Below are 13,545 nucleotides of genomic sequence, written 5' to 3' on the forward strand. Positions count from 1 at the left end.
GCTGTTGCATGCTTTACAGTTCTTCCTTTCTTCACACTTCCACAGTGAATCTCCCTTTCGGCCAACACCACCACTCATATTTTACATCTCTCGCCGCAAATACACATTGAGTCCATATGCGATTTCCTTCTGTGTTCACACGCTTTCTGTAATGGCTGTAGCCTTTGTGTGAGCAGAGTGTGGTCACACAGGTCTGCTGTGTTGTCAGATAAGTGGGTCCATACAAAAGTAAGTTTTTCATCATCAGAAGAGGAAAAACCCTCAGGATTCAAATGTATGAAAAGATGCTGGTTCACTTCTCTCATACTGTATCTATGAGTATTTTAATGCCAGTTTGTTGAGGTTCCGCTGCAGAAAATCTTGATTTTTTTAATGCTCAGAATTAAACATTTTGTTTCCCCTCTCGCTCTAAATCGGCTCACACATTTGTTTTCTGTTCCACCCACTTCTCTTTATCTTTTTTATACCCACCTCGTCGTTGCTTCCCTTCCCCCTCGTCCCTTTCCTCTTTGCCTCAGCACTCAGCGGCTTAAGAGAGGGACGTACCACACGAGCCACTCCCTCCTGACAGCCTCCCCTTCTCTTCGTGCTGAGTGGTACTGTCCTGCTTTGCATAAGTTTCCTCTGAGTGGGCTGTGAGTGGAGGCCAGCACTGAGAGAATTATTCGTCCCTTTTGAACGGTTTGGATGTATGTCCAGAGAGAAAGCCTGCATACTTTTCTAATATACCTTTATCCAGTAATTTGTTAACGCTATAATGTATTGCGCCTATCCTGTCCCTGGAATGGGCAGTAATTCTTTAATGTACTACTACAACGGGAAATCGGTGAGTAATTCTTTTTGGAAATGTGTGGAGAGTGGTGCTGGAAGAAGTGTGTTTGTTTACTGGACTCAACTTGTCGGAGCTTTTTTTTTTTTTGAGTGTTTTGTGTTTAATGTAAAAACATGGATCTTGTGAGTGAGTGACTTTGCACATGAGACTGCATGCGTGAGATTCAAGTTTCCATTTCAGTTCTCTCACCAAGCTGACTTGAAATGAATTTAAAGTTGTGGAAATAAATTTGACAACTGCAATTATATAGTTTTTATCCTACTACCCACTGCAGGTCCTAAATTGATTCAAGGCTTCAACAAAGTGTTCAACAAAACAAAAACAAAAACAAAAAAAGTTGTGCTGTGGTCAAAACTTTTTTCCATAGAATGAAACACCGTGGCTTTTTTGGATGAATTTATTTTTAAGGGGTGGTTGCTGGAGCTTGGAGACAGGGTTGAAATAATAACAAGTGGGAGTCTGGGAATGATTAGGGAAAAGAGGCTGCCTGTTGAGGTTAGACTTTCCTGTTTGCAGATTGAGCTCCAAGCACCAGTGTTTGCTGTTATTCCATCTGCTTTTAATCACATAGGCATTCTTGACACCACAGGGATCTTAATGTGATTTCTGAACTTCTCTTTAATGACCTCTTTGATATTTGTTTGTGTTAAAAAGTGTGAGAGTGCTTTTTGTAAATTCATGGAGGCTCTGTTTTATGTGTGTGTTTGATTTAGTTGTGTTTTTAGGATTGTTGAAGTTGCTTGGTCAGGATTGGTTGTTTTTCTGTTGTCGAGTATTTCTTATAATCTTGTGGAAGCACATAACTCAAGAACCTGAACGAGATTTACATTTGCCATGTTGTAATCCTTACATTATCATTCTGTCATAAGCATATTACACCTGCAGATTTTCACCTGTCATTGGTTGTGTTATTTGCACTTACTTATTTGCACTATTTTGACGATGCTGCAAGGTCATCTTTATGAACTTGCATTTAAATTGTCCTTGCAACCTATGACTGCATGTCCCCAACACATGCACATGACTTTGATCTCTTTTTATATTAAGTATTAACAGGCTTGCGTTACAGTCAGTGAGGGGGAGGAAATTGATAGCATGTGGACAAAAAGGGTTCTGATCAAAAGCGCTTGTTAAATAACTTTTTTTCCCTGCATTCCTTTGCAAGGAAATAGAAATGTGGTGCTCATTCTGTGAATCTAACTTGATTCAAAATTAATTTGTTCACCATCTGGAGCACTGGTAGAATTTATAGTGGGCTCTCAATGACTTGTGAGCTGGTGGCGCTGAGCTAGTACAGATGAAGAAGCTCACTGATCTTTATTATGTCTCCTATTAATGACAAATAAAACATGAAACAGACGTGAAACCGCTGTAGTAATTATTCCGTTTTATGTGTTGTTTCATTCCTTAAAAGTGGATGACATAAAGTTGTATCTGCATAATTAAAGGAGGGGACATGTTGCCAGCATAGAGGGAAGTGGCAGTTGTTGTTTTGTAGTCTATCTCACGTTTCGAAATGTTAACAAACCCCTTAGTGTAGATACTGTATATGTTGCACATGTAGGGACACTTGCTGCCTAGAGTTCACGTAAAACCCATAAATGAGAAGGCAGTTGTACGTGAGGGACGGGCATGATAATCCATTTGTTGATTGAATTCATTTGATTGTGAGGATGGTGACACATTGAGGCATAACGGAGTGTGCTACTTGGCCGCAACCAGCAGAGGCACTGTTGATTCAGCCTCCACTAGTTTACAGTCTAGTCAGTGTGTCCCGTATAATATTGTTTTATACAAAGCCCAATGTTTACATTTGCTGGCTCCTCCTCCTTTACTCTGTGTGCTTTCTAATCACAAGATTTTGCAGCTTTGCTAGTAGAACATGCATGTTTGAATTTGGGCTAATTGATGACACATTTTTCGGAGTATAAGTTCTATTTTGATCTGCTGTACCCAGGTCAATGACTTTGGACTTTTTGCTTGTTCCATTTCTATTTCTAGTCATATCTTTTTGGAGAAGATTTTCTTGTTTACAGTATCTTTCAGGTTCATATAAAAAGCATTTAACAGATGGTTCATATCTAGATGAATCGGATGTTTAATCATTTTTATGGGGTTATTCCTTGTTTCATTAGAATCTGGCCTTCTCAAACCCAAGCATACAAGCATGAAGTGTTCGTCTATTAAAGGAAATTCCTGGTGCCAGGTATCTTCCGAAACACTTTTCCGACAAAATTTGCCCTTGTTGAGACATTTAAGTGTTATTGTTTTATGCTTTGAAATTCCGTCATTCACTGCGTTTGTTGTAATTACATATATTTACAGTCACTTGTATGCAGTAAATATTGTTGTGCATGTGGTGTCATTACATCTGTAACACTACGACCTGATGCACTATCATTCTATAGGTTTTGTATGTCACACAGTGGTGCTAATGTTCTAAGAATGATTCCCCAGTGATGCTGGAGGGACTGCTTTATATCTGTGTTGGCCTGCTTAACTGTGTGAGTGACGGCTTTTAATTAATGGTCTTGTAAAAGGAAACCCAGACGGGCCTCCTTCTGCATAGGCTGGCGCATGAGGCTCCCTGTGTTTGGGATGGTTTATTAATGCTTTGACTGGTTAGCCTTGGGTTAAAAAAATAGGACAATTAGCTTTATCCAATGCCATATGCTGCCCATTGAGTGAGAAAGGACAAAAGCCTGGTCTCCCGTGTGAGACTAACCTGAGATCTCCATGGAACTAATATCACAGCCACTCACATGTGTAAGCCAGAAGACCCAAGAGAGCTCCACCCCTACTGGAGCACTTTAATTACACACCCTGACAACAACATGCAGGAGTCATGCTCGCTCGGCAAAGCAACCCTGAGTCTCACTCGAGCCGTGTCCTGCATTTATATCACGTTTACATGTTTTGTGCGAGTGCATGTGTGTGAATTGAATTAGCATATTTTCCATCACTTTAGTGACAAGCCATAAAATGAAAACCATTTCAACTATTGTGGTCACCAAAGCTTACAGAGATAATAAAAGCTCATCCTGAGCGATTACATGACTTACTGAAATTGTCCAATAGGCATCTTTTTTTGTACCAGTGTGTCTTAGATGTCTTTTATGTGTTACCATCAACAGCTACTGCCGGACTCTTCTCTTATTATCATGTTTGTTTGATGCATGATTGAAAATACAATCCACCGATCAGTTTTCTACAATACATGTCCTATTCAGTGTAATGGCAGCACCTAGCCCAGCTAACATATGTAGACTGCACCCTGCATTGGTCGCTATTGTGAATAGGAGTTTCAGTGTGAATCAATACGACACCAGATACATGAAAAGCAGTTTTGTGAACCACTACACCACCAATGGCAAAATGCCTTTTTTCGACTGCACGACACCTACTCTATTTGCTCTTGATGCATTTCCAGGGGTCAATTCTAGGACCAAAACTATTCAATCTATATATAAACGACATCTGTAAAGTCCCAAGAGACCTAAAGCTAGTATTATTTGCAGACGATACAATCGCATTATGTTCTGGAGACAGCACACCAGAGCTAGTACAACACATCACAGATGAACTAACTCTACTAAAAAGATGGTTTGATAAAAACAGACTATCACTGAACCTCAGTAAAACTGAAGTAATGCTATTTGGTAAGTGTAAAAAAGAAACGTACCAGCAAATACAAATTGATGGGGTAGACATTGACAGGGCGAACAAAAATAAATTTCTCGGGGTTATAATAGATGAGAAGATGAACTGGAAATCTCACATTAAAAATGTAAAACATAAAGTGGCAAGAAACACCTCAATACTGAATAAAGCTAAATTTGTCCTTGATCAAAAAGCACTACATACGCTCTACTGTTCACTGATATTACCATATCTAACTTATTGTGCCGAGTTATGGGGCAATAACTATAAAAGTGCACTTCAGCCACTAACTGTGCTACAAAAAAGGTCAGTCAGGATCATCCATAATGCTGCCTACAGAGAACACACAAATTCCTTATTTATAAAATCACAATTATTAAAATTTGCGGATCTAGTAAACCTTCAGACGGCTAAAATTATGCATAAAGCAAACAATAACCTTCTACCGAAAAATGTAAAACAATTCTTATCAACAAGAGAGGAGAAATATGATCTGAGAGGAAAATTTAACCTAAAACACCTATATGCACGGACAACACTGAAAACTTTCAGCATTTCTGTATGTGGAATCAAGTTGTGGAACGGATTGAGTAAGGAACTCAAACAATGCACAACAATGAGCGATTTTAATAAAAAGTACAAGCAGTTGATGTTCACAAAATACAAAGAAGAAGAGACCTGAACCACTGTGTACATACAACACAACATCTAACCATTACTATACTGACTATTAACTCTTCATTGTGGTGAGTACATGGTCTGCACTCATTCATTATCAATCAAACACTTCTTCAATCATTCTATCAGTTATCATTAAGCCTGTAGCTTCCTTGTAGTAAGTGAAAACCTTGTTATGATCGCACTACATAGTCATGTAGTCTTACAAAGCATACCTGGAAGAAAAAGAGGTGAGTGAATGTATTGCAATTGATGTGAAGCTGATGAGGGGTAGGATTAAATAAGCTTTGCTTCTTCCTACTCCTTTTTGGACATGCAAAACTGTGAACTGTATTGTGTGATGTGCAACTGTTTGACTTGTATGCATGTTCAAGATGAATTAAAACCATGAACCATGAACCATTGGCTTAAGCAGGCACCATGAAATGCTTTGTCAAGTACCTGGTCAGCTGGGGTTCCAAGAATGCTGATACTACATCATTAATACACATACACATACAACTGCAAACACTAGTTTACTGTGGTGCTGTGCCTGAACGCCAGGCATTGCAGTATGATACTCCACAGTTTCATCTTTGTTGTAGCACTCCACTCTTGTTGCCATCAGTCTCCTCTCATACAAATAAAATGTGTCTACTTACAGCTACTAACAGCCACATGCCAGGAAGTAAATATCGGAGACCCTTGGTTTCCATCCATTGTTGTTCAGTACTGCATGGATTTTAAAGTGAAAAACTGAGGCAAGTAGATGTGGCATTAATAATTACATAATGTCCTGGTGAAAGTTCATTGTCATACCAATCGGTGGTTCTGTGATTCCTTTAAAACGATAAATTAGGTCAGCACATTGAAAGAAGCAATACATACAAGACTGTTTCTGCTGAGCTCTCCACTGCTTACATTTGGCCCAAGGTGTGATATGAGCCTATTAAAGGAGGAATTTACCCTACAAGTGAGCACAGACGAGGGCATTTACTGGGAATGAGCAGGTGGAATGTAGCTTGCAGGTCTGGCTCTGATTAGTGCGACATGATGAGGGTCAACCAGTGCTCTCTACGGGATGGAGAATGTATCCAGACCTTCGATCTTTTCCTTCCCTTGGATGTGCTCTGTCCCCTTTTTCCTCACCCGCTCTCCCTCCATATGGAGTGGATGAAGTCAGAGACCACATCGCTGGTGTTTGGCCCCCGGTCCCTTTTGATCCTCCCACCACCTTGGCACACATACGGCCATACAACAGCATGCCCATTGTGTTCTCCTTTTACTCTACCGCCCGCTTGCAGGTACAAATATAAAGAAGGAAGAGCAGATTGTTTTTGTGCCATTTATTTGATTTCTGCCTCTCAGGGAATGCTGTAGTTTGCCACAGCCATTTAGAGTGTGCAAGTATGCGGATGTCATTATACCTCCATTAGAGGCTGTGTTGATCTGAAATGCAAATACTGCTGTTTGATGCACTTCTCCCTTCATGGGCTTGATTGCTTGCTAGTCATTAAAGTCTACATTTGCAGCTAAACATACAGAACTACTGTACAAGACAGATTTTACATACACAGCAGACTACAGTAGGCTTACATTTTGGACCAAGAATGGTATCTCTGTTCTCAATTTTGATATAATTATGATAATATTAATTATATAATATGATTATGATGATAAGCGGTATGTGTACCACAATTGGAGAATCCCTGTTTTTTGCCGGCCTCGATATATTGACGTGTGCATGCGCTTTTATTTTCCTCTTCTCTCCACCAAAGAGACTGGATGACAAGAGGTTTCATTCTGTGCATCTGTCTCAACACCTGGGTGTGTTGGTTCTATAGCAGAGTGAACGGAGTGAGTGAACCTTCTTGTCAGTCATTCAGTCTCTTTGTCTCAGTTAGTTGTAGCGGGGCTGCAAGTGAGCGCACACACACAGCAGCAGCACTCTTGTGTGCACTCGGTGGCTGTGTGTGTCTTGTGCCACACGATGGAATACTTTCTTTGTGCTTGTTTGTAAAACATGATCTGATGTCAATTTCAGCCCGTTGCCGCATCGTTATTTTGTGACACGAAAACGTTTGTGACAAAGACAATTAAATGAATAATACAAAACGGTGGAACTTACGTTTCAGCTGTTTCCCGAAGTATAACACATCATTGTGCACCAAACGCATTTTGCTGCATCTGAAACATGTACTGTGACCATACTCCGACAAAACATTACACATATTAAACGTGTATTCCACACACAACATTGCTATAAGTGAATGAAGAAAGTGTATATGCAAATGAGATGATGTCTGCATTGACACACAATGTGAACCTCAGAGTATTTCCGGGTTATGTCTACATTTTTCTCCAGTATCAGACAAAACAATAAAAGTGGCACTGATTCAAAATCAGAAATATTGTGATACGGGATCGGCTGCCGATCTGATGTATTTGTGAAGATCGGATAATATCGGCTTCCGCCATGAGACCGGGCCGATCTGGTTGCAGTATCACATTTGTAAGTCTGAGCCACACTCCAACATGGTAGGTGCTGTAATTCACCTCAAAACTGGTTGCCATTCGACTCGCGCTACCCGCAAGAAGAAGAAAATACAACACCAACATGTAGACATGTCCACGGTGTACTGTGGCGAAGTTAGTTTCACGTTGGCGCTTGGATATTCGGCTCCATAGCGACAGCGGTAGTTCCCCCTCACTCTGCCCGGAGTGCTGCGTCATGGTTTAGGGAGCTTGCACTGGAAGTGCTGCTTAACTGCTGGTTGATAATAGGGATCTTACAAACACTACTAAACTGGTCGAAACGGCGGCGAAAAACCTTGGAAACTCCTCTGTTACGCCGCGTGAATGGAAGCTAGCAGGGTCCGCTTAGTTTAGCTAGTACAGCTGTGTGTGTACGTGACTCAGGCTGGATGAGTAGATTTTCACTGTGTTGTGTTTTACTGCTTTAATGTAAGGACCATTTTACATTACCCACTGACGACGTGGAGGTTCTGAGTGAAAAAAGACAAGAGGCACGTTTATCCTTCACCCAGCGCGTATCAACCGTCAATTGCCATTCTCAACACACACACAACACATTCCGACCTTCAAAATAAGAGTGCTCTTTGTCCATTTGTCTAATTGCGTAAACAAAATTAAAGTGTCATTAAAATATCTTACTAGTAACAGAATTGGAATTACATCTGTGACATCTGTGTGTCCATTTGAGTTTTGTCTTTTTTTGTTTGTTTAATTTATTATGTTGTTTGTTTGTTTAATTTCTTTTGTTTAAAATTTCTTGACATTCCAAATACAAAGTTAAATTCTCTTGAGAAATTAAAGTTTCTTTCAATACGGTGTACTCACATTTTGATGACATATTTTATCATTACTTTAATGAAAAAAATTATCTCAAAATAATGTTGACAGTAATATCGTTTATCGGCAATCATTTGTGGGACAATTATCATCCAGCAAAATTTTTTATCGTGACAGTCCTACCCGAAGTAAATTTACTCAACTATATCAACATGCATTAAGCGAGTGAGAGTGAGAATGCACCCATTAGTGCTACTCTCTTGCAGTTGGATGTTCAATGCCTTGCTCAAGGGCTAAGCAATAATAGGATCTCACCCAGCAAACTCACAATTTTTATATTTTGGTCCATAAGCTTGTGGTCTGCAGAGGGTCTTGAACATGTCTTCATCCAGTCCCACAGAGTGACTGTGGATTGGTCAATTTGTAATTTGCACTTGAATTCTGTTTATTCTGTGTACTATGAACAATAAATTGCTTTATAACTAATAATACTGATGTTGTGTTTTTCAGGTGTACGCACCATCTCCAAACTCAGAGGACTTCAACAGAGATTCGCCCTCTTACACTTCTCCTAAGCCCTCAAGCAGTATGTTTGCCAGCACTTTCTTTGGTAAGTGAGGTAGTATTTTTTGTTGTAAGAATTGTAAAATTAATCATCAGTTAAAATAGCATTGACAGTCTGATGTTGACAGATTCATGCAGCTGCATTGTTGAACTTGGTCAGTATTCCAATTTTCCTGACCCGGCATGATCAAGACATTAAATAAAAACTTGCTTCTTTGTTTTCCTTATCTATTGTCTCAGCTGTGTTCAGAACCAGGATCATGTTTCAACCCCAACAGTGAAAAATAAAACCCTGCATGGTGGATGATTCTGTGTTGAGGGTTTAAGGCTTCATTGAGTTTTGTGTTGATACTTCACTGCGCTCTGTGGCCTTCACTTGTGTAAATCTATACACATATTTTGTCATTAGATGGTACCCACAATTCATCTGACCCTTGGAACTCGACCAATGGGATTAGTCAGCCCGGCTATGGAGGGATGCTTGCAGGATCTTCATCTCACATGCCACAGTCAGGAAACTACAGCAGCCTGCACTCGCATGACCGTCTGGTAAGACAATCAACTGGGGACCCTTGCTTCACACCAATGCATATGACATGTTTGTGACCAATTATACAGTGGAACCTCTGAATTTAAACGCAGTCTGTCATGTGATACCAATCAACATTTGCCTCATTCAGATTTTGAAAAATAATGAATAGAAAATAATAGAAATAATCTGCTCCAGGGTCAAACTCAGGTCATCATACCATCCAACATAAAGTAATGCATTTTTTTTTTCATAACATAACTTTGTATTTGTTGTTGTTGACTGGAAAGGACATACATGTCAAGAGGTCTGCTGTCGATACTAGAGTTTTGAACTATTTTAGTACGTTCCTGACTACACTTCAGGAACACATGATCAGAACAGCTTGCTGACACCCTCAACTTGCACTCGGTTAGGCGAGAGGTACAGATTCTTTGAAATGAACGAGTTACAAGTGCTCACAGCTGCTAGCAAGCCAGCTAACCGGCTAACTGCTAAAGTTCAAAGCGGATGCCTAGCAACAATGCCAAACAAAATGCAAAATGATGCTGGTCCGGCTCCACAATCAGAAACAGTGCCATACTGGCTTGAATGAGGAGGAATTTATATTATATGGCAACTCGAAGAATGTAAATCCGGGTCCACAATTAGATGTGGAGACAGAGAAATTTTGGATGTTATTTTGCACCTAGAAGGATGAGATGAAAGAGCAACAGCAGGAAATTGTAGCACAAATAAGACAATATCTAAGAGGCCTGCAAACAAAGATTGGAAATGTACAATCACGCTCTGTGCTGTTGGTTCTCCCTGGGCCCCCCTGCCTCTGGGGGTGGGGTGTGGTCCGCCCTATGTCCTCCTGCTTAACTGCCGTGTGGGATCATCTGGTGCGGGCTGTTTGTGGGGGGCGGAATAGAGCATTAGGCAATGATACCGAGGTACTACAGGATGATATCAACCATTGGATTATAATGATGCCACTCTTGAGGAAGAGAAAGAAGGAAAGGAAAGTATAATTTTGAGCAAATTAAAAATACAATTGATGAGATGGATAAGAGAATGAATGAACGATGTGATCCTCACAGAGCTGGAATTATACCCAGGTCCAATGACAGAGCAGTCCAGAACAGAGGAGAACCAGATTAAATGGATGATGCTTCAACAAAGCAACAAATTGTCAAATTTGTATCCCACTGTATGGCAGTGGTTTTATGTTGTTGTTGTTTTTTTTTTTTTTGCTGTAACCATGTAGTAACAGGTACATTCATGATAACATGTAATACTACAGTATTTTGCCATATTTTGGTCTTTTCAAGCATTACTGGAACTTCCTTCCTGGGTGCATTGATTTCACATAGAAACATAGAAACAAACGCCTACAGCTAGCATTAACTTTTCCAAACTTAAAAAAACAAAAACACAGCAGCAATAGTGGCAGCTCCATTACGTAGCGTTACCTTGTGTTTTTATACACAAAGCACTTTTTTATAGATGTACAATTATAGTCTTACAATTAGTGTTTTGCATGCGCAAAACAATTCAAATGGCCTATACGTAAATGATGAAAGAAAGGGATACAGACACTACCTTGATGGAAGACTTGATTGTTATGCAAGGGACAAGCAGAGATCCACACTGGCACCACCTTTGTGTTTTGCTATGAATTATTTCTTGAATTCAATAGTGTTTCTCACCCTTTTTTATCAAAATGCTGGGACAGTACTTGCAACTATCTCTGGCTCCATTGTGGGTTATTTTGCAGCCATAATCAAAAGAAAAGCAGAGACTTGCGGTGTAACTGTTAGTTGGCAAAAAGTCAAGAGTCAACGCCTGATGACATCATTGACGGTCAACGGAGCTGAGGGACAAAGACTTCTGTTAATTTGTGATAATATGTTAAGAACACAGTTGGACTCAGGCCGTGTATTAATAACATGACGAGATGCACACCATATTGTACGCTAACCAGGAAATGTTTGCGAACTGAGGCTAAATATTTGAAGAATTTTTTAATTGAATACATTTTTTACGTTAACCTAAAAATACTCTAACCAGGGCATACGCTAGCCGAGGTTAAACTGTAATTAATGACAGCCGGAAACTTCCACAGTAGAAATAATCAGAGTGACTCAAAATAATTCAGAAAGTCGGGGAAGTGATGGCACAAGTGGGCATAGCATGAATGCTCAGTGTGAGCGTAGGCCAGCAGGGCCAGGAGAGGGAATTGGAATCGCGCCCAGGTCCAGCACGGCACAAATGGCCTGCCGTGAGTACGCCCTGAAAGGCTGTTTTTAAAAAAAAAAAAATCACATTCCAAATCATATGACCTTGGACCATTCTGCTTTAGATGTTCCCCGGTGTTTTTCCATCACAGTTACGTTATAATATATATTGTGATTAAATGTAAGCATTTTGATTATATTATTTGATTATATTGTTTAACACAGCCTCCAGTAGGAGGACGTGTACAGTATGTGCCAAATGATGTGTCTGAACTTTATCAGTCAAGTAGCGTCTTGACTGATGTCAGTTTTGTTCTCTTCTTATCCCTCCTCCACTTTCTCTTTAACTTTGCTCACTGGGTAAGAAACACAAGTAAAATCTGTCCTACTGTAAACTTTCAAAACAAATGTGTTCTGTTTTCAGAACTACCCAGCACACTCCGTTTCTCCAGACATCAATGCCAGTCTTCCTCCCATGTCCAGCTTCCACAGAAGCAACACAACCACTTCACCATTCGTATCTGCAACACACACCCCAGTGGTCAACAACGCAGATGGGGTCATGGGTATGTTCTAGCAGCTTTTGATGCAAATGTAGTGGCTCATTTGAATATCCGCTTAATTCAAGGGTTACTATGATTTGATTTCATTTGTGTTCATTTGCTTATTGAACGACTCACTCTGTGCTTATGAAGCTGCTGCAAATCGGGGGAACGCCACTGGAAGCTCACAGACCGGAGACGCACTTGGCAAGGCTTTAGCCTCGGTGAGTTGCAACCACACACATTTAACTGGAAGCTTGGTTTTATGTGATATCTGATCTAATAGGATCATACTAGATTAGTGTAGATGTGCAATCTTTGCCCTAAACTGAATTTGGTGAACAATTGTGCTTCTTTTTAGGTCAAAGCCTGTGTAATTGAGAGCTTTACTGTCTGATGTATTACTCCTTTATGTAATAATCCACAAAGATTGCCTTTCTCCAACTCTGTCTGACCTCTTGTGTGAATTAAATGAAAATCATAATTTTTGTAAAACGTTTGCAACCTTTTTAAGATAGACACATATTTGTGATTAAGTTCTGTTAATCACTTGGGGACTGGGCTAAACTGGCATAAAATCCCTTGTGTGGCACTATTTGAATTTCTGCTCTTCATATACCATATTGGGCTTTGGTCCTGAATATTGCTTTTGATTTTATAAGCTCCTCCAGCATTCGTATAATTTTTTGCATGTAGTCAATGTGTGAAATGACACATTTGTATTTCAATGAAAATTGTTAATTTTTCATCACCAGTGCAGTGGCTGCACATGTTTATTCTGAATTAGTGTGAAAAATATTCGTTTAGGGATGGTAATAACAAATTAAGTCTTTTATATTTTCAGACTCAATTCTATTAGCATGACAAAGCTGGAATGAAATGGACACGGTTGGACAGGGTGGGGGTGGTTGGGTGTAGCAGAGGCACTGGGGAGTTTATAACTGCTGTGGCTCAACTCCACGGGCCGCCCTTTGTAGAGCTTTTGTTCAACGCCCTTCTAAATTGGCCGCGCTTATTGGCCCCTCGCTGCCTGCAGGAGTGTAACTGATGATGAGGCGTGGCTTCATTTGTTCCAGTAAAATGAGCCGTGTTTTGCTTTGAATGCCGCGTCCTTGGCCATATATTGTTTGGTCAGAAGTCACAGTTATACACAACTTGCTTTTGAGAAACTGCAGCATGTTGAGGGATTTGTGCTGGGTCTTGTTGGTATCTGACACAGTGATGACCACA

The 13,545-nt window shown here is 40.1% G+C and overlaps 1 protein-coding gene across 5 annotated transcripts in view; it reads left to right on the top strand.

Annotated features, from left to right (window-relative positions):
* Positions 1–13,545, top strand: part of tcf12 (transcription factor 12) — a 100,759-nt gene that overhangs the window by 70,027 nt on the left and 17,187 nt on the right. For 3 of the 5 annotated variants that reach the window (XM_054770159.1, XM_054770160.1, XM_054770163.1), the window contains 4 exons: positions 8,972–9,071; positions 9,435–9,574; positions 12,198–12,339; positions 12,469–12,539. In XM_054770159.1, the coding sequence (XP_054626134.1) occupies positions 8,972–9,071; positions 9,435–9,574; positions 12,198–12,339; positions 12,469–12,539 (453 nt within the window). Of the gene's footprint in view, positions 1–607; positions 827–8,971; positions 9,072–9,434; positions 9,575–12,197; positions 12,340–12,468; positions 12,540–13,545 lie in introns of those variants that run through there. The other 2 variants (XM_054770161.1, XM_054770162.1) reach the window with 1 other exon arrangement.

The sequence above is a fragment of the Dunckerocampus dactyliophorus genome, chromosome 3 (genome assembly GCF_027744805.1).
Source record: "Dunckerocampus dactyliophorus isolate RoL2022-P2 chromosome 3, RoL_Ddac_1.1, whole genome shotgun sequence".
Classification (NCBI taxonomy): domain Eukaryota; kingdom Metazoa; phylum Chordata; class Actinopteri; order Syngnathiformes; family Syngnathidae; genus Dunckerocampus; species Dunckerocampus dactyliophorus.